The sequence below is a fragment of the Pholcus phalangioides genome, unplaced genomic scaffold (genome assembly GCF_987345545.1).
Source record: "Pholcus phalangioides strain wild (caught in Gottingen) unplaced genomic scaffold, Ppha-v1.0 ptg000017l_1, whole genome shotgun sequence".
NCBI classification, from domain to species: domain Eukaryota; kingdom Metazoa; phylum Arthropoda; class Arachnida; order Araneae; family Pholcidae; genus Pholcus; species Pholcus phalangioides.
The window spans coordinates 33425212-33445450 of record NW_028301610.1 but is presented as its reverse complement, the minus strand read 5'-3'; the positions used below and the strand labels follow the sequence as shown (position 1 = coordinate 33445450).

The window sequence follows — 20239 nt, the reverse complement described above, 5'->3', positions numbered from 1 at the left end:
ATTTGTTTTTCTCTAATATTTCTATATCAGCACAAAGATGTTCAAATTTCGAGCACCACAATTCTTTATTTTTTAAATCCAGCAATTGCATTTTAAAGTTGCCAATATCAATATTAAAGGGAAAAAATTTAATTCTGTTACAGTACCATTAAGCGGTTTTTTAACAAAGGCTAACGTCACTTTGCTGTTATTCAATTCCTGAAACCTGTTCAAAAAAGCTTCCCTCATATTTAAAACTTGTTTTGAAATAGCAAATGTTGACATTGAAAAAATTGTATTTCCTTTCCCATGTAGTTTATGATTAAGCTGATTTAGACGAGATGTAACGTCTACCATGAAATAAAATTTTTGGATCCACTGATCGTTCGTTAGTTCTGGATAGTGAACATCCTTCTCAAGGAGAAATGCTTTAATTTCTGTTATTAAGAAAGTGAAACGTATCAAAACGTTTTTCCTTGATAACCAACGCACCTTGTTAAGCAGCAGAAAATCTGAGTACCCACACTCCATTTCAACTAAAAATTCTTTAAATTGGTGATGATTAAGAGCTTTAGCTATAATGGAGTTGATAATCTTAATCACCAATTCCATAACTTTGCAAATTTCTTCTGCAAATGTCTGCACACAAAGCACTTCTTGATGAATGATGCAATGGTAAGTATCTATCTCATAATTAATTTTTTCTTTCAAAATAACAACAAACCCGTTTCTTACGCCGGTCATACTTTTCGCCCCATCTCACAGTGGTGCATTTTGCGAAAATTGTGGCCAAAACCCCCAAAAAAAGTTTCGTCGTTCGACCCTGATTTTTTCACAGATGAAGAGTGAATAAACCATGTCTTTTCTGCGTATGTTTTTTTCGTTCAGCACCTTTTAGTTTTCACCCAGAAGGAGCTCCAATGTGGTGATTCAAGTAGCAGTATAACACACATCAATCTTAACCTTTCGCAGAGCCGCTCTATTTCAGAAATTTTTGTAGCCCTCCAGGGAATTTTAGGCAGTTATTTCTTTTCTTTAAAGTGTGTTAGCAATTTAGAAATACATTTTGAATTTTGTTTCTAGTATTTTTTATTAAAAAATAAATTATTATTAATACCAAGTCATTTTTTAAAAAAGTTCATTTTGGTGAGTGGCAGTAGAAAAAAAAATGACCTGATGTGACCACCTGAAATTTATTTCTCAACATACTTTGCTCCCTAGGAACTTGGCTGATCTTATCTAGCTACGATGTTATGTGAAGGCTTTCATGAAGCAAACAAAGGTAATTTCAATTCCATGTATATATATATATTTTCATGTAAAATAAAATATTTCCATGCATTATTTAATGACACATATTTCACCATTATATCACCACATCTTTATTGATTTCATTTGTATTAACAACCCTAGTGGAACAAATACAGTGGAACCCTAATTTAATGCCATCATCCGTCCCAAAGAATTTTGGCGTTATATCAGACCATAGCCAGAGTAGCATTTGGGAGAGGCTGTATTACATAAATTCACATGTTTATTACGAAATGTTATATCTCAGTGACTAATTTATGTTACTCCATGAATAAAATAACCTATTTTATATGCATTCAATTTTAAATTGAAAAAATTTATAAAATTGTAAACACTGTACAATCAAGGAAACAGTTATTTTCCGGATATTATGCTGAGGTGAGCTCGGAAGGAAAAGTCATCACGTCTCCGCCGGGACTCGAACCCAGGCCCTCTTGCATACCGGGCAAGCATGCTACCATCTACACCACTGGAGACACATGAATCTGCCTTCCTAATTTCACGCACTGTGTCGTGAGGCGCTGAAGTAGAGGCATTAGTAAGAGGGCCTGGGTTCGAGTCCCGGCGGAGACGTGATGACTTTTCTTTCCGAGCTCACCTCAGCATAATATCCGGAAAATAACTGTTTCCTTGATATCTCTGGCTGAGAAAAAAGCCATCTAAATCTCTCTAAACCGTCCCACCCGGGGGCCATTTCCTGAAGTTAAGAGAGGCTACTAATGCCTCTACTTCAGCGCCTCACGACACAGTGCGTGAAATTAGGAAGGCAGATTCATGTGTCTCCAGTGGTGTAGATGGTAGCATGCTTGCCGGTATGCAAGAGGGCCTGGGTTCGAGTCCCGGCGGAGACGTGATGACTTTTCTTTCCGAGCTCACCTCAGCATAATATCCGGAAAATAACTGTTTCCTTGATATCTCTGGCTGAGAAAAAAGCCATCTAAATCTCACTGTACAATCACTTGAAAATATTTCTCAATATCAAACTTATATGACAGAAACATACTCTCTTACCTCTGAAATCATTTCAGTTCTGCATATTTTTAACAGCACATTTTATATGTGCAAAAACCAAATAAACAATGGGGGGATTGAGTGAGATTTCTTAATGAATTTTTTTTTGTGCCATGGTGACTTGGCTCCTGGGGTTTTTCAAGTCTTAGGTAAATACATCTATACATTACCTCTACCGCTTTAAATTTGACCAGTGTGAGTAAAAACATGCACTGTTGAAAAACTTGCAGTATGCTCATGTGTGGTACACACACAACTTTCCCTTATTAACAAATCCATTTCTTGGCATAGGTTAATAAATGTGCTTTGCAAAGCAATGTCAAAATCTTTTGACCACACCAGTTTTTATTCTTTAAATCATTTGCTCAAACTGTTATGTAGACCGATAATAACAATGGAATGAAAAGATAAATCCTTAACTCCTATACAAAAAAAGCAAAATGATGGGGAAAAAAAAGTGGGAATTCTCAGAAAATCTCACAGACTTTGTATACACCTAAACAATAGTTGTTTCCAACGCATTTTGCAACAAACTGGGATTTCAGCACTCTCCAGATCAAAAGCATTCCATCTGTGGATATGGATATATACTTCATATAATTTTTTGAGTAGCAGCATTTGTATCTGACTTTGTCAGAGGCTAATGAAGTCATCCAAGATCAGGTAAAAAACCAGCTGCAATAGAAAGACAAAAGCCAGTCTGAGGAACTGGTAACAAAATCATTGCTTCTTAGATCCACAACAAATAGATGTTCAGATTCTGTTCGTTATAATTTTTTTTAATGTAGGCTACACGTTATATTCTAGAAAAGATCAGTAAACCACTGCAAAAAGAAAAGGATGACAAAAAATTTGAAAGAATTTCCGCGAAAGACAAACATTCTGCAAATGATATATTTGAATCAAACTTCAAATTATCCAAACTATTTTGAAAAAAAATTGCATTAAACAGGTAATTTCAACATTAAATTCAGGGTTTTAAGCGAAATCTGCTCAATCATTTCCCTGACCATAATTCAAAAATTTCTTCCCTTTCAAAATTTCTTTCCCCCTAGCTTTTGCTACTGATGACATATCTGGGTGCTGTTGACAATGTCTTATTCTACAGAAAAACTCTGAACAACTGATGGCATGAATAGAGGGTTTCAAGAGGGCAACGGTATAAAGAAGTTTTACTGTATACAATGAATTCCACAATACAACAAAATCTTAATGTAACACATTCTTTTGTTAATTTGATCTACACTGAAAAAAATTTATTTTCCACAAAAATTGCTTTTTTTAATTCGAACAGGACTTTGGTGTGTAGAGACTAATTATAGTTTATTCATAAGCTGAAGTAGGTTTTCATCACTTGTGATAATCTTCTGACTCTGAATGTGTTTAGACAACACTAATTCACATAACCAGATAAGTTTGGCAGAGTTTGACAAAATTTTAAATTAGTGCTAATGATATGCTTAACCATGTCAGGGTAGCAAAAAAAAATGTATTCATGGAGTTGAAATCTACAAATTCTCATAGAAAAAAAAAATCTGAGGATTATTCAGGAAAAAATCTAAGATTTAAAAACACAAGTCCGTATAATAGCTTTTACATAATACAAATATGTTTAATACCTACATCTTTTTCTACAGCGATTTCTTGGTCTTCATTCCCTGCAAAGCTTTAAAATAAGTATTTTGTTAAAAACGTCATACTGACATCATCAATAAAATAGTAAAATACCAATAACTAAGAAAAATAGTTTCAGAAATTTTGGTAAAACTTTTGATTCTAAAGACAGTAAGTTTTTCATATTTTGAAAGCATGTGTTGAGAATGTTGATAATGAGAATAATCTATCTATTATGGTAAATCAAGTTCCAAGAAAAATGTTTCCAGAAAAAAATGTAAAATAATAAAATTCACATAAGTACAATACTCTCTCCATAATCTAATCGTGCACTAATCTGCCGTTTTTGAGGAGTTTCCTTTAAGCACAGTAGAGGAAAACATGTCACTGCATGTCTGTGCCTAGAACTTTATATTATTTAAATGGGCTTTTTCAATTGACTTCCAGTAATCCTGCGATTTCAATAATCCGGCACGCACACACAGGTGTGATATGTGACGGATTAGCAAGTCTACTGTAGTATCTTTCAAAGACTAAACTGCTTGAAGCTTTGATACATTACAGTAGGTATTCCATTATTGTTTAACTGCACCTTTGGAAATTTGAAAATATCTTGTTTCACCTTTGCTCGATCTCAAGATACTTTGGCAGCACAATGAAGTGTTATGATACATTGCTCAAAAATCACAACCCAGTAGCTACTTTAAATATATTTTATCCCCAAGATGTCTTACAGCAACACCAAGAATGATCTTGCAGCACACCAGAGAATTACTGCAGTTATCTTATAAATCCAAGTCTCGCTTGGATTTATAAGCTTTCCTATAATTTGAGATGCTGTGCAATTTTTTTCGAACCCATGCAGAAAATTTCACCTTCAGCTCGGCAACACTTCTGTACTGAACACCATAATTTTTATTTTATAATAGACTTAAAATGCACATGTTGTTCCAGGCTTCATGGAAGTCTAATTAAAAACTCACTGTGATCTTTACTTGCAGTTGGGTATGGTTTGCCCTTTTTCATTCATTCCGATTACTGAGCAGACTTTTCAATTGAAGGAATACTCAATTTCACACTCCTCATTCATCATTACTAGGGTTTCTGGATGAGAATTCTTTCCCACCTATTCTCATGAAATTTTTTCCCAGTCCTGAAATCCAGGTAAAAACCCTTGGGAAATTAAGAACATTACTGCTGTGACAGTAATACTTACAATAGAAAATGAAAAATTAATGGGAAATATGTTTTGAAAATTTAGTTCTCTTCCAGTATTAGCAAAGACCAAAAAATACAACATTCATACAGAATTTCCTAAATAAAATCACAGTTTTAAGCACTTTTTTAAGGAGTCATAGCAAACTTCAGAACTTCCAAGTTCTACAGCGAAAAAAGGGGGGGGGCCCACATATGCAAATGCATTTTAAAGCTGCCACACAATTCTTCACTCTTCTCAAAAATAAAAATGTAAAGCAGTTGAGAAATTAAAACTATATTTTTTACCCAGCATTATAATAATTCATAAATGAATGAATCCACATAATCCATACTTTTCTGTTATCACCAAAGTGTTTTAAAAACCTTCAAGTTTTATGCAAAAGTAAAACAGAGAATTGCCAACTTCTACGGACTGGCTGTAGTTTCTACGGACGACCGCAATAAACTACGGACCTACGGTACTCTCTCAATACTATGGAAATCTGTTTTAAAAAAGTGAGTTTCTCGTGGTGTTTTACTTATTTTTACCATTATTTTAAAAAATTTCATCGATCTTTACCATAATGATGAATTTGTATATGCATGTGAAAGAGCTCGAGTGAAGACTAGCTCAGAGTTGATCTGTTTCGTCAGAAGCCAATCTGTAAAGCTCTGCCTAAACCCACCGCTCTACTCGATGCCAAAAAAAAATAAAAACTTGTTTTCCATCATAACTGCCCCATGCCGAGGGCTAAAAACTGGTTTTTGAGTAGTTCAGCGTATCCTGACCCAGCCTCATTTTCATAGTTCATGGTTAAACTCACAGAACTTGTGTCGGAAAGAATGTTATGTTGTAGATGCCATAAGAGCTCTGATACAAAGAAAACGGGGATGGGAAGAAGGGGTATAGGGAAGCTAGAAGTATGTACAGGGTGATTATAAAAAAACTATCCCGACATATGGGCCCCTAACTATCATACCATTCACAGAAACTGAATGAAATTTTGGCATAAGGTATTTTGAGGTATGCGCTCAAGAATGATATGGAAAACAACAGTGTCACTCTAACAGTTACGGTTACAGTGAGAAAATTTTGAAAATATCAAATGGCAACACCAAGTTTTTTGTATTGGAATGCGATCTCCATACTGAAAAACACTAAATAGCGTTGGAATGGCACCTGTAGCACGAAAATCCCCGGAGCTAGGCAAGGAAAAAGTAAAAAGGACTTTGCCGTGCACCAGAGCATTAATGTTCGTTTCATTCGTCACACCGTTTCTTCGGCTGAGATCCCAGCCTGATTAGTCCTCCACAAGGTCATGTGCAAAATTTGTGAAACACAATAAAATGCTTTATTTTATGCTGCTTCTCTGTCCTTATTGTCTCTATTACTCTTATTACTCTGTCCTTAAAAGTTCTCACTTTTAGCCTATCTACCGCCGGTGATTTTCATGCTACAGTTGCCGTTCGAACGCTATTTAGGGTTTTTTTTCACAATGGAGATCACATTCCAATACAAAAAACTTGGTGTTGCCATTTGATATTTTCGAAATTTTCTCACTGTAACCGTAACTGTTAGAGTGACACTGTTGTTTTCCATATCATTCTTGAGCGCATACCTCAAAATACCTTACGCCAAAATTTCATTCAGTTTCTGTGAATGGTATGATAGTTAGGGGCCCATATGTCTGGATAGTTTTTTTATAATCACCCTGTATATACGGCCGACAACGGCATATGCAGGTTGGGATTGTATTGAATATTCATGAATTATCACGGGATTCTGCGACCTCGGAAAGTTACTTCTGGAGGGGGGCACACGTCGCCTGAGCCTTCCAAGTTCCAATGCTAATGAGGTGCTGCATTTAATAAACTTTCAATAAAAATTAAATTTTTGAGTGATTATTTTTTATTGTACTATGATTATGTTACTCTAAGGGGTAACCCCATGACAAAGCCGAATATTTACCACTATTGACAAGCTTTAAGCCAATGTTGGCATGTCTGTATAACATAACATTTGATTAACATTTTGGTTAAAAACATTCGTAACAGAGTCATGAAAAATTTAAAATTCCAAGTGATATTCATTTCCCCTAAATTATTCAAAATAAAAAACCAAAGCTGAAAAAGATTTTCTTTACAAAATTATTTATATTTGCAGCAACTCTGTGTTCAGCTGTCAAAAGTAAACACGTACACAAAAAATTAAAAAAAAAAAAAAAATTCTAAATTTTATGGGCATGAATTTAGGGCCGTGGTGTGCCTTCTCGGGACCCCAGGGCAGACTTTCCCTTGAGGCTCCTCTTGAAAAAGATATTATTGTGCTAAACAAATATAAACTTTTATGGGTCCCTATTTGAGCAGTGCCCCGACCTAGTTACAGCCCTGAAACGATGTCCCTCTCTCTCTCTCTCTCTGCTGGTTTCTTGTTATACTCAAAAAGAAATTGTTGCAAAATGGGGGAGAATTTCGGGAGAATGAACACAATGTTTGGTGATTTAGCATATGTTATTTGATGACATTGGCGATTTAACATTCATTATTTGGCGAAGTTGACAAATTATCATTCGTAATTTGGCAGACTAGCTATTTTACTCACAGAATGAAAAATGTTTTCATGAAACATCAGGATTTGACGCAATGACGATTGACCTTAGCTGATTATGCTGCTTGCAGTGGAGACTTTCTTTTTTGAAAACAGAAACGGCCTCACATTTGCACTTTAATGTTGGTAGACTGTAGTAAACCATCTTCAGTTGCACTACCACAAGCATTATCAGGGTTTTGCAATGAAAAGCCAAATATTTTAAATAAGGGGCCGTGGTTATCCAATCCAATTTTCAGGGACAAAGTCGATCGGGGGAACATCCATTAAAAAAATAAAAATTCTTCCCAATTTCGTAAATTTTTCTGGAATTTCGGCAACTCTTCAAAGGTGAGACGGGATGTAACAATTTCATAAAATACTGCTTTATTTTCAAAAATACCCCTTAAAATTTTGGAGTAAAGTGAAATTACTCATAAATTAAAATATTAACTTCTTATAATTTAATTCTAAAAAAATGTTTAAACCCAAACTCATAATTCTAAAGAAGCATCAATATATATACCAAGTGTTTAAACAAGTTTGTGTTTTGTCTGTCTTACGCTTCTATGCTTTACTTCTATGTAAAGAGAAAATAAAGAAACACCATTGCATAAAAATATTAACCATACCTTGTACTGTACCTATTGTTTGATCAACTTGTATCATTTATGTATATTTATAATACTAAGTAAAGTGTTTCAATAGCATGTGTTTGCCAACGTTGAAATTATTTGTTTGGCCTTGGACAGATCACATATATCTCTTGGGTCTAATATGAATATATGCACTGATTTTCTCCCCCTCTCATTGTGATTGTTTTTCCCTCATTCATATTTATCTCCCCCCCCCCCCGTTTTGTGTCAATAAATTCTAATACATTGAAAAAAATTATATTTTCAAATAATTCTGAGTGTGACTGACAATGGAAGATGGGAGGAGGGAAAGTGGTGCTGAAGTACGGAGAAATTAAACATGCTCTCTCAGAATTACTTTGCAGCATGCATGAAGAGCCGCTGTGGTGGTCGAGTGGTTATAGTGAAGGACTCGCGATGCGAGGATCCGGGTTCGAACCCCACAGTGGTGGTCGGCTGAAGTTGGTTTTCTGTGGTTCCCAACTCGCAAATGCGAGCCGATCTCCCCGTTAAAAAGTCTCGCCACAGAGAGCAACAGTCCTACAACGATAAATCATTCAATCATAACACTTCACTCATAGTTAGAAAAACTGGTGGCAGATGGCAGCACTACACATAACAAGCATTACAGAGAAACAAAAAAAAAACTTTACGTCAGGTTGCACTACACGTACACGCACATTCCCGCATGTACCGATTTGTTGGGGGTTCCGCGGAGGGGGGGGGGGTGTCGCAGTAGTAGGTAGGGCCTCCAAAAAATGGCTCGGGGATCCATGATGTTCTTAAGTCAGCCACCTCGTTGGGCAATTTGCCTCTTGTGGCGTTGTATTTGAAAATGTTTTAGCATCCATTTCTGAAATTCTGGGAATTAGAGGTTGCTTAGCACATCATTGGCGACAATGATACATACAAAGCAGGTATAAAAGTATATTAGAGTTTTCAAGAACACACACAAAAATATTATTCACAAACAAGCACTATTTGGGGCAGAAAAATTGTTGGCAAAGTGTGGTTATGCGCGAGTACAGACAGAAAGAATACGAGAATAATGATCTGCAAAATAAAGGATTTATTTAACAACAGCATATTGATCTCCACTAGAAATCATTGAAAACTAAAGTCCATATTACGTCTAACATAACTGATGAAACAACGCAAACATAACACTAAGACAAGAACAACTAAAAGGATCCCAAACAGTTCATATATATATACACATTACAAACATGTGCGATCGTGTCATGATTTGCATATCGGATCGTGATCGATCCGGTTATGGTTGAGTTAATTTAATTTGCATGAATGAAAAATAAACCTAACAATCAGCCCCCTCATGCAAATTAATTAAAAAAAAATACAATACACACACACATATATATATATAAACACAATGCCAATAAATTTTACAAATATAACAAGACGTATCAAATTTATAACATTTACATTATACATACAAACATTTTTTCACAAAAGTTATTTTTTGCTTCTCTAGTCATAGGCTTTGTAAATATATCTGCCATATTTTTGTTACTGTTGACAAATTTAACATTAAAGCACTTATCACGGACAAGATTTCTGAGGAAGTGATATTTAATGTCTATGTGCTTTGCCCTGTGCGTTTCTAATGGAGAGCTTGAGAAATCAATTGCAGCCTGATTATCGCATAGTAAATTACATTCGGTCATTTTTAACCATATTGGTCTACATTCTTTGACTATATTTTTTATCCACATTAATTCTTTAGCAGATTCAGTAAGCGAAATATATTCTGCCTCCATTGTTGACAAGCTTACAGATTTATGCTTGAAGGTACGCCAAAAAATGGGAGATTTGTAAATTAAAATCAATATACCTCCCATAGAGATTCTGTCATCTCTACTGGCTGCAAAATCAGAATCAGAAAAACAATTCATGTTAATATTTCTGATTTTTGACAAGTCTAATTTATAGTCTTTTGTATATTGTACATATCCTAATAATTTTAATAAACAGTTCCAATGTCTAATTCCTGGGTTTTCCTGAAATTGAGATAAAATATTTACAGCATAACATATGTCCGGTCTGTTTCTAATTGCAATGAATGAAAGGCATCCTAAAATATTTCTATATGGAAGTTTTGACATCTCATTTATCTGGTTTTGATATGATGGAGAGTCAAGTTTGGACAGGATTTGACTTTTGGCAATTGGTAATGTTGCCAATTTGAAATTATACTTGGAAAACATTTTACATATCTTATCAATATATGAACGCTGATGAATAGATAAAAAACTATCAGTTTCTTCAAATTCAATACCCAAAGGTTTTTTGGTTTTACCCAACATTTTCAATTCAAATTTAAGACCTAATATAGTGATAGCTTCATCTATAGCTTGCTTAGTTTTTCCAAAAACTATTATATCATCAACATACACTAATAATATTACAGCTTTTCCTCTCCTGTATACACAATTGCACCATTTAAATTTTACAAAGTCCATTTTTTTTAACATTGTATCCAGTTCTAAATACCATTCCCTACCACTTTGATGTAAACCATACAAAGCTCTTTTTAACAGACATCATAATTTTTCTTATTGTCATTTATATATCCTTCTGGTTGAGACATAAAAATAGGTTTGGATAATTTTGCATACAGATATGCACTTTTTACATCTAATTGATAATATAACCAACCAAGCATACATACCAATAAAGAGAAAAACAATCGAATGATACTGAAATTTACTACTGGACTATAAACTTCATCATATGATTCCCCTTTTCTTTGTCCATAACCTTTGGCTACTAAGCGAGCCTTATACTTAACGATTTCCCCTTTTTCATTTAATTTTGTTGTATATACCCATCTGCATACAATAACTTGTTCTTTGGGTGGCGGAACTAATTCCCAAACTTGCCTATCTTTGATAATTTGTACTTCTTCATCCATAGCATTTTGCCAATTTTTTACCTGAGGAGAATTAAATACATCTTTATAGTTCTTGGGAATCTTCAATTCTACTTGGTTTGCTTCTGGAAAATTCTGCATCATGCTTTGGGTAATATTGTATTTACACAACTCTGAAAGTTTACCTGATGAATTATCTTTACCACCAAAATTAAAAAGTTCATTTCTAAACTCTATACTACGTTTCGCACAGTATTTCTTTATATAATGTGGGGGATCTAAATCTTGTTTTTGTCCCTTCAATATAGTAATAGATGTCCGTCCTTGATTAATCTTTTCTCAAGACAGCTTTTCTAATCCATGGGATTGATATACAAGGAACTAAATTTTTTTCTTCCTCTGTTCGAAATTTTGTTTTGTGTGTAACTTTTGTTAGATCTGGGTTAATTTTAGTGATGAATTCTGAACTTTCAGATAAGTCTATTGACTTAGTTTCATTATCTGAGTATGAAATGTCATCTATTTCGAAGTTAGCATAACCTTGCTTATTAGAATGTCATTTCCTTTCAATTGCTCACTAAAGTTAACATCAGCAGTTTCAATCATTCTGTGTTCATCTCTTAACCAAATTCCATAACCATGTGTTCTTTGGGCATATCCCATCATGGTTCCTAAATGTGCTCTCATGTCTAGTTTCTTTCTCTTTTGTTTTGGAACTCCTACATAAACAGTACTGCCAAAAACCTTCAAATGGGATACTGTTGGTTTGTACCCCCCATATAACTCAAATGGCGTTTTTGTTTGGTTCTTGTGACAGACTCTATTCCAAACATAAGCAAAACAAATTATTGCTTCTGCCCAGAACTTATTATCAATTTCACTATCTTTCAGCATAGCTTTAACACCATCCAATGCTGTTAGATTATAGCGTTCACTCACACCATTCTGTTCTGGGGTGAAATCATTTGTCCTTTCATATCCTATTCCCTGATTGTCTAAGAACTTTACAAATTCATTATGGCAAAATTCCATGCCATTATCTGTACGAACAGTTACTATTTTCAGATATAGAAACCTTTCCTGTCTCTTTTGAAATTTTACAAAAAGTTGGAAAACTTCACCTTTTCTTTTCATTGGGAAAACAAACACTTTTCGAGAATAATCATCTGTTATAGTTAAGAAATATAAATTTCCCTCCACAAGATTCAGTAGGCATTGGCCATATACATCCATGTGTAATAATTCCAAAGGTCTACTAGATCGAATTTTGTCAATAGGTTTGAAAGGTTTTCTCTTGGATTTTGCCAGTTTGCAACTAACACATTCTTCCATAGGCTTATTTAACAATGGTAACCCTCTAACACTTGAATTCTTACTTGTATTTTGCAAATAATGTATATTCACATGACAAAAATGTTTATGATAAAGTTCTATATTATCGTTAGTTCTTGCAATGGAATTATACATTTCTTTCTTTTTTTTGACATTTGTATCAGCAGATACGTTTGTAGTGCTGTCCACACGATGGCGCTGGCGTATCTTCCCAGCTTGTATAATTATTAGTCTATTTTCTGCTGGTGGCATCACAACAGAAATCGGGAGTCAAAGGCGTCTGGCTCGGTTTGTTGATGGTTGATGTTGTCTCACTCACCGATGCGTGTGTCTGCGTCTCATCATGCACGGGCCACATTTTCCTCTACCAGCATCTCCGTTTGTATTGTGTAAATATTATCCGTTGTAAATAAAGTGTAAATATATCAACTAAAGATTGGCGACATCGGACGTGAAGCAAAAGAAACCACCATGGCAGAGGTGAGTGCCGTAGTTATACCGCCATTCAACGTGCGTGATGTATCGTTATGGTTCGTGATGTGTGAAAGCACTTTCGAGTTAGCCGCTCCGAAACCGATAACAGAGTCAAAAACAAAATACAACTACATCGTTGCAAATCTTCCTCCAGATAACGCATCTCTAGTACGAGACATTCTCATGAACCCGGCAACTTCGGAGCCATACGAAAAACTAAAGCACGAACTAGTCGCACGTTGCAGTGAATCATCGTCTACACAGCTTAAGAAACTTCTCGCTTGTGAGCCATTAGGAGATCGGAAACCGTCTACGTTCATCGAAGCACGTGACTTTTAAACTTTAATTCTTTCTCTTCTGTCCTCGTCCTTCGGACTGCGAGGGGGGTACTGTAGTGCTGTCCACACGATGGCGCTGGCGTATCTTCCCAGCTTGTATAATTATTAGTCTATTTTCTGCTGGTGGCATCACAACAGAAATCGGGAGTCAAAGGCGTCTGGCTCGGTTTGTTGATGGTTGATGTTGTCTCACTCACCGACGCGCGTGTCTGCGTCTCATCATGCACGGGCCACATTTTCCTCTACCAGCATCCCCGTTTGTATTGTGTAAATATTATCCGTTGTAAATAAAGTGTAAATATATCAACTAAACGTTCTTGAAGTTATTTGAGGTTTCACAACTGTTCGTTATCAATTCATTAATGTTAAAATTCTTATTTGAATTACCATTAAGATCATACATTGGCCTTAGAACATACAAATCATTTTTTCTATTCCACTTTTTTCTTATACCATGAAATAATTGTCCATCCTCTGGTGTATAGACGCTAAGTCTTCCGTTACAACCAATAAAATATGCACCACTTTTTTCTAACAATGAACATGATATTAAATTGCGTCTCAATTTCGGTGAATATAGTACATCACATATTTCAATAGCAACCAATTTTCCTTTCAATCTTACATGGAAAGTAACATCACCAATACCTACTATTGGGCTTTCAACTCAACCTACAGCTAAAACCATATTTACATCTTCTAACTCCTTAGTTAGTGAAAATGTCTTTGTTACAAAAATGGCGAGTTGCTCCACTATCTAAACACCAACTAAATTTATCCATATGAAGTTTAGCATGATTAAGCAAGACTTCGACATTTGATTCAAATACTGACTTAGCTTTTACATTACATTTTTCTTTGAAACTTTTACTAGCACTGGTTAAATCTTTTTTGTTATATCTGTTTGAAGGACTTGGTACTTTTACATTACAATTAACCTTCAAATGTCCTAACTCCCCACATCTGTAACAAGGTCCAAGTTTTTTAGAATTGGTCATTTTTCTCTTAACTTAGTTTTAGCATTTGGATTTCCATTGTTACATTTAACAGTTGCCCCATATGCCCCATCTATATTATTCTTAAAATTATTCATGTCTTTGTTAGCTTGTAACAATCTATTTTCTTCCAATACTAGCTCTTTAGCGACTTTATCAAAGAGGAAATCTTTTTCAGGCCATCTATAAATAGTTTGAACTATTCCTCAAAATTCTTGTGGGAGATACCTTATCAATTGAAAACTCTGATATAAAGATTCTAATGCATGTCCAGCATCTTCTAATCTTTGTACGCACAATTTCTCAATCTAGCACAATATAACCCTATAGTTTCTGATCTCTTATCAAATCTAAGTGAGAAAAATTCATCTAATAATGAGATGACATGTGCTCTTGTATTTGGCTCAAAGTACTCCTTTAGTGTCATATATGCAGATTTCCCATCAGTATTTTTAGCTATCAAATTTCTGTACTGAGGATCAACTGCATAGTATATTGTTGAATATGCCCTATTTTTTTCTCAAATTATAATCCAATACTTCTTTACGTGATGCAGTTTCATCATCAAATGGAGGTTCCGTTTCATCTATGAAAGACCAACAACCCCTATCCATGAGAAGGACTTTAATATCATCTATTCAAGTATGCCGATTGTCCCCATTTAGGACCTTAATTTTTACATCCTTTGTCTTCATAATGTATAAGATTATAATTTATAAGCATACACAAAGAAATAAAACAATAGAGTATAATAATAAAATTACCAGTAATTCATTTCTTAAAAAAAATGTTGCAACGAGTATAAGCATATAATACAACCTTGCCAGCAGTCTAGTACCACAATTTTCTGCTGCCCCCGTCGAAAAAACTGTATTGTAAATGAAAAATCTTAGAATTTTTCTCATACCTGAAAATTTCATCCTGGTATTGATTCAATAAGTTTTTAATCCAGTGATGTTCCAGTTGACACACTGATTAGTAAATCCAGTTTTTTTTCAAGTTCACTGATTGTCCTTGATGAAAACAAATCGGCTATGACCTTGAGTGGAAGAGGCTGATCAACAAAAACCGCGAATTTCAAGTTGATTGTGAATATGCACTTTCGATGAAAAACTAAGATTCTTTCCCGGTAATTGGTAGAAATTCTTGGTAATCGGCAAAATGAAGCGCTCATCGATCCCATAAGCTCGATAAAGGACGAATACGCTAGTCCCGATGAAAACGGTGATCGGTGAAAATACGATGTCGAAGATCCTGGTGACCTTGATCGGTAGCAATTCCGACGAAGCCGGTGATCGGTGAAAATATGATGTCAAAGATCCCGATGACCTTGATCGGTAGCAATTCCGATGAAGCCGGCGATCGGTGAAAGTACGATGTTGGAGATACCAATGTCGGAGATATTACGGACGGCGAATAGAAGTTTCCGCTTTAAAATTATAGTTCGTTGATCGTTGTCGCAAATGCAATGAGAAAAATGTGGGCATGTTTGCACAAAGGACTTTTTAACTTTCCGATTCAAAAACATAACTTAATGTTTAAAATTTCCGATCTGCACTCGTGGCTGGGCCCATAACCCTTGTTGGCAAAGTGTGGTTATGCGCGAGTACAGACGGAAAGAATACGAGAATAATGATCGGCAAAATAATGGATTTATTTAACGACAGCAAATTGATCTCCACTAGAAATCATTGAAAACTAAAGTTCATATTACGTCTAACATAACTGATGAAACAACGCAAACATAACACTAAGACAAGAACAACTAAAAAACAGTTCATATATATACACATTACAAACATATGCGATCGCGTCATGATTTGCATATCGGATCGCGATTGATCCGGTTACGGTTGAGTTAATTTAATTTGCATGAATGAAAAATAAACCTAACAAAAATACAAAAAACACTATTGGGGCAAGATTTCGTAGCCTATGTTGCACAGTTCCCATCACTGGTAGTAGCACTATTTTCTGGCAGGAATGAAATTTAGAACTTGGCCAACTCTTTTTTTCTTTCAATTTGACTGTCAATTTCTTCAACAGCACAACAATCTTCTTTAACCGTTTTTCTCAGCATATCAGAAGCGGGTGAGGTCACTGGAGTCCTACCAATCAGGTGTCACAATGTCTTAGCTGTGCCGGTTGTCGACAGAGCTGTTCCCACCAGCTATCGAGTGGCCTTGAAAAAAATCACTATAAAGAAATCTCTTCCCTTCCCCCGCAACACCTCTTTTCCTTTTCTATTTTTTTCAGGGATATAATAAAAGTTTTTAGAAACAGCTAGGAGAATTTTAAGATTTGAAGGCCCTTAAAAAGGGAAATGAAAATTAATGACTTTTTAAGAACTATACGAACCCTGTACAAAGTGAAAAAAGCAAATGGTAAATTTGAAAATACACCAACATGTTTCAGCACTCATGGGTCACAGATTTCACGTATTTGAAATCCTAATTCGTCGAAGAAATATTCAAATTTTGCATGTCAAACAGAACCCGACTTGAATGATAGGCTACTTTGTAAGTTGAAAGTTAGAGCTGGACAGAAAACTGTCAGGCAACAATGACTTAGAATGTTTACTTTGGTTACCATGGTTCCCAAATAATACATTTAAGACATGTTTATCCCCTTACAATGGTTTGTCACTTCTTCAATGCTCCCCGTATAATGTAGAAAACCTGAGCAGCACAAGGTATTATATATTGCCAATTTCTCCATATTTTTCCTGATAAACGTTGTTCGCTTGGAATTGTAAGTATTGAAAGAGAATTTACTTCAGGGATTTTTCTATGAAAATACAAAAAAATAAGAAAAATCTAGCATTCACAGCTATTGTGTATGAATTATTTTTATTAGTTATGATTAAGAGAGATGTATAGGCATTCAAATGAAGCTATCATAGTATGGGTATGGTGGAATCCCCGCACATGGGAAAGGTTACACATGAGAGTTTGTCATTTTCTTTTTCATTTTACCAAATCTAAAGTGAGAGCAGTTGAAAAAAAAATTGCTAAATGTCATTTGACAGTTGTAGAAAAAATTTGGAACAAAATTCATGATGTTTAATGAAGGCCAAACTGCAATGAAGTTAAGGGGCTGAAACCAGGAATTCTTGCCCAATTCACCCTTTAAGGTGACGCATTATTTGAATAGCGTACTTTGAAGTTCAAATTTAATACAATTTATTTCACAGGAATATTAAACATTTTAAAATATAATAATGAGCTGGTTAATGTGACCGACTGGTCTCGAGACAGTTAAGAGAGTGTGTGTGAGTGTCCTTATCTTTTGTCGCTTGCTGGACTAGGTAGGTGCCAGCGAGAAGCAGGTGCAAGCAAGAAGCAGGTGCAAGAGTTCGCCACACGTACATTATGGATAGACTACATGTACTGTTGAGTCACCTCAGTACTCCCCCTCCAGTGTCGTAGGACACGAGATGTCTTGGGAAACGCACACGTCTCCCGGAGCGAGTTGTTGTGGTCACAGGTGACTCAGGGGCTTTAACATTATGTTGACTGTCCTCTTCGGCGACAAAAAAGGCAGGCTTAATGCGATCTAGCGATACCGCTTCTTCTTTTCCCTTAATTTTGGGAAACATGTATTTGTAATTTTTTTTAGTATCTCAAATGGGCCGTCGTATGTTGGTTGTAGAGGTTTGCGTACTGCGTCGCGGCGCACGAAGACGTGTGTACAGCGCGAAAGTTCAGGATGCACAAAAACTTTTTTCACCCCGTGGGAACTTGTTGGTACCAGAGTCAAACGCTGCATGTCATCACGTAGTCTTGAGACCAATGTTGACGGCTGAGCTGCTTCAGTTCTTTGTGGTGCGAGGAAATCACCAGGAAGTCGCAAAGTTGTACCATATACTAATTCTGCGCACGTTACACTAAGGTCATGTCGAAAAGTTGATCTGAAACCCAACAAAACTGTTGGTAGTACATCGACCGATCTGTTCGTATTCTGGCACTTCATTGCGGCCTTCAGCGGACGATGTACGCATTCGATCATGCTGTTTGCTTTGGGATTGAATGATGTTGTTCGTAATTTTTGAACACCCAAGAGGTTTGATAATTCTTGTAATAACGAAGATTCAAACTGGCGTCCTCTATCTGTCGTGATGCGCTTGGGACATCCGAATCGCGATATCCATACCGACAGGAATGCCTTCGCCACAGTTTCAGCAGTAATGTCCACGATCGGTGGCACTTCTGGCCAGCGCGTAAAGCGATCCACCATAGTGAGTGCATAAGAAAACCCTTGTGATTCTGGAAGCGGAAGAATAATGTCAAGGTGGACGTGTTCAAAGCGTTCAGTTGGAAGTTCAAATGAGCCCAAACTGCTGGTTGTATGTCTGTGAACTTTCACTTTCTGGCACAGAATACAAGACTTGACCCATCTGGCGACATCTTTATTAACCGAGGGCCAGACGAATCGGTCTGTGACCAGTTTGGTAGTGGCTCGGGTTCCCGGGTGTGATAATTTGTGCACCGCCTGAAAAACCTGGTAACGGAAGTCCTTTGGAACGTAAGGTCTGACTTTTCTGGAAGAAACATCACAATACAGTTCGCGGTCAGAGTCGAGCAGTGTCACTTTTTTGAAGTCCAATAAAGTTTGTGTTGATAACAAGTTCATTAGCTCCGCGTCTGTTTCTTGGGCTTCCGCTATTTCAGTGTAATTGATGGAACATGGTGTTGTAATTTCCTCAGTTCGCGATAGAGCATCCGCAACCAAATTTTCTGATCCCTTAATATGATGTATGTCAGTCGTAAATTGGGAAATGTATTCTGTCTGTTTTGCCTCTGTGATAATTTTTCCGATTTTTTGCGAAATGCTTATATTAACGGTTTGTGATCAGTTAGGATGCTAAATTGTCGACCTTCTAACATATATCTAAAATATTTTATGCTGGCAAATATAGCAAGCAATTCTCTATCATAAGTGCTATAGTTCTTTTTGGTCGAGGAAAGTTTCCGAGAGAAAAAACCAAGGGGTTCTAATGTCTGTCCCACTTGATTCAAGGCTCCCCCTATGGTTACATCTGAAGCATCAACGATCAAGACCAATTGAGCTGTTGGAGATGGGTGTACTAAAAGTACAGCTTTGGCTAATTGATGTTAACAGTCCTCGAAAGCTGTAGAAGCCTTGTCGGATCAATCAATTTTGTGATTAGAATTTTTAGTTGAGCCCTTTAAAAATTCTGTCAAGACATTTTGTTTTTCTGCTGCTTGTGGCAGGAACCTTCTGTAAAAATTTACTAGTCCTAAGAACAGCCTCAATTCTTTTAAGTTGCTAGGTTTATGGTATTCTAAAATGCACTGGACCTTTTCAGGCAAGGGCTTGATACCCTTTTCATTTATTACATGACCCAAGAATGTCAATTCTTTAAGGCCTAACTCGCATTTAGAGGCATTAAGTTTGATACCATATTTGTTTAAGCGATTGAATAGCAACTCGAAGTGACGAAGGTGTTCGTCAGCGTCCTTAGAAAAAACTAGAACGTCATCAATATAAACAAAGCAAAAATCTAGGTCTCTTAAAACCTCATCCATGAATCTTTGGAACGTCTGAGCTGCATTGCAGAGTCCAAAATTTAGGAATGGGAACTCGTACAGCCCAAATGGTGTGATAACTGCAGTTTTAGGAATATCTTCTTCACATACTGGAATTGCGTGGTAAAGTCAAAAAATATCTAGTTTAGAAAATATTTTCTTGTCATAAAGCGCGTGAGAAAAATCTTGTAAGTGGGGTATAGGGTATCTGTCAGGGACTGAGCATTTAGCTTCCTATAATCTCCCACCGGACGTATACCACCAGCTGGCTTATCTACGACATGTAAGGGCGATGCCCAGGGGCTCTTTGATGGCCTACAAATGCCT

At 36.0% G+C, this 20239-nt stretch overlaps 1 protein-coding gene across 3 annotated transcripts in view; it reads right to left on the bottom strand.

The window, feature by feature from the left end:
* Nucleotides 1–20239, bottom strand: part of LOC149072936 (nuclear pore complex protein Nup133-like) — a 335975-nt gene that overhangs the window by 179305 nt on the left and 136431 nt on the right. For all 3 annotated transcript variants that reach the window (XM_089246206.1, XM_089246208.1, XM_089246207.1), the window contains exon 16: nt 3925–3967. In XM_089246206.1, the coding sequence (XP_089102332.1) occupies nt 3925–3967 (43 nt within the window). The remainder of the gene's footprint in view (nt 1–3924; nt 3968–20239) is intronic.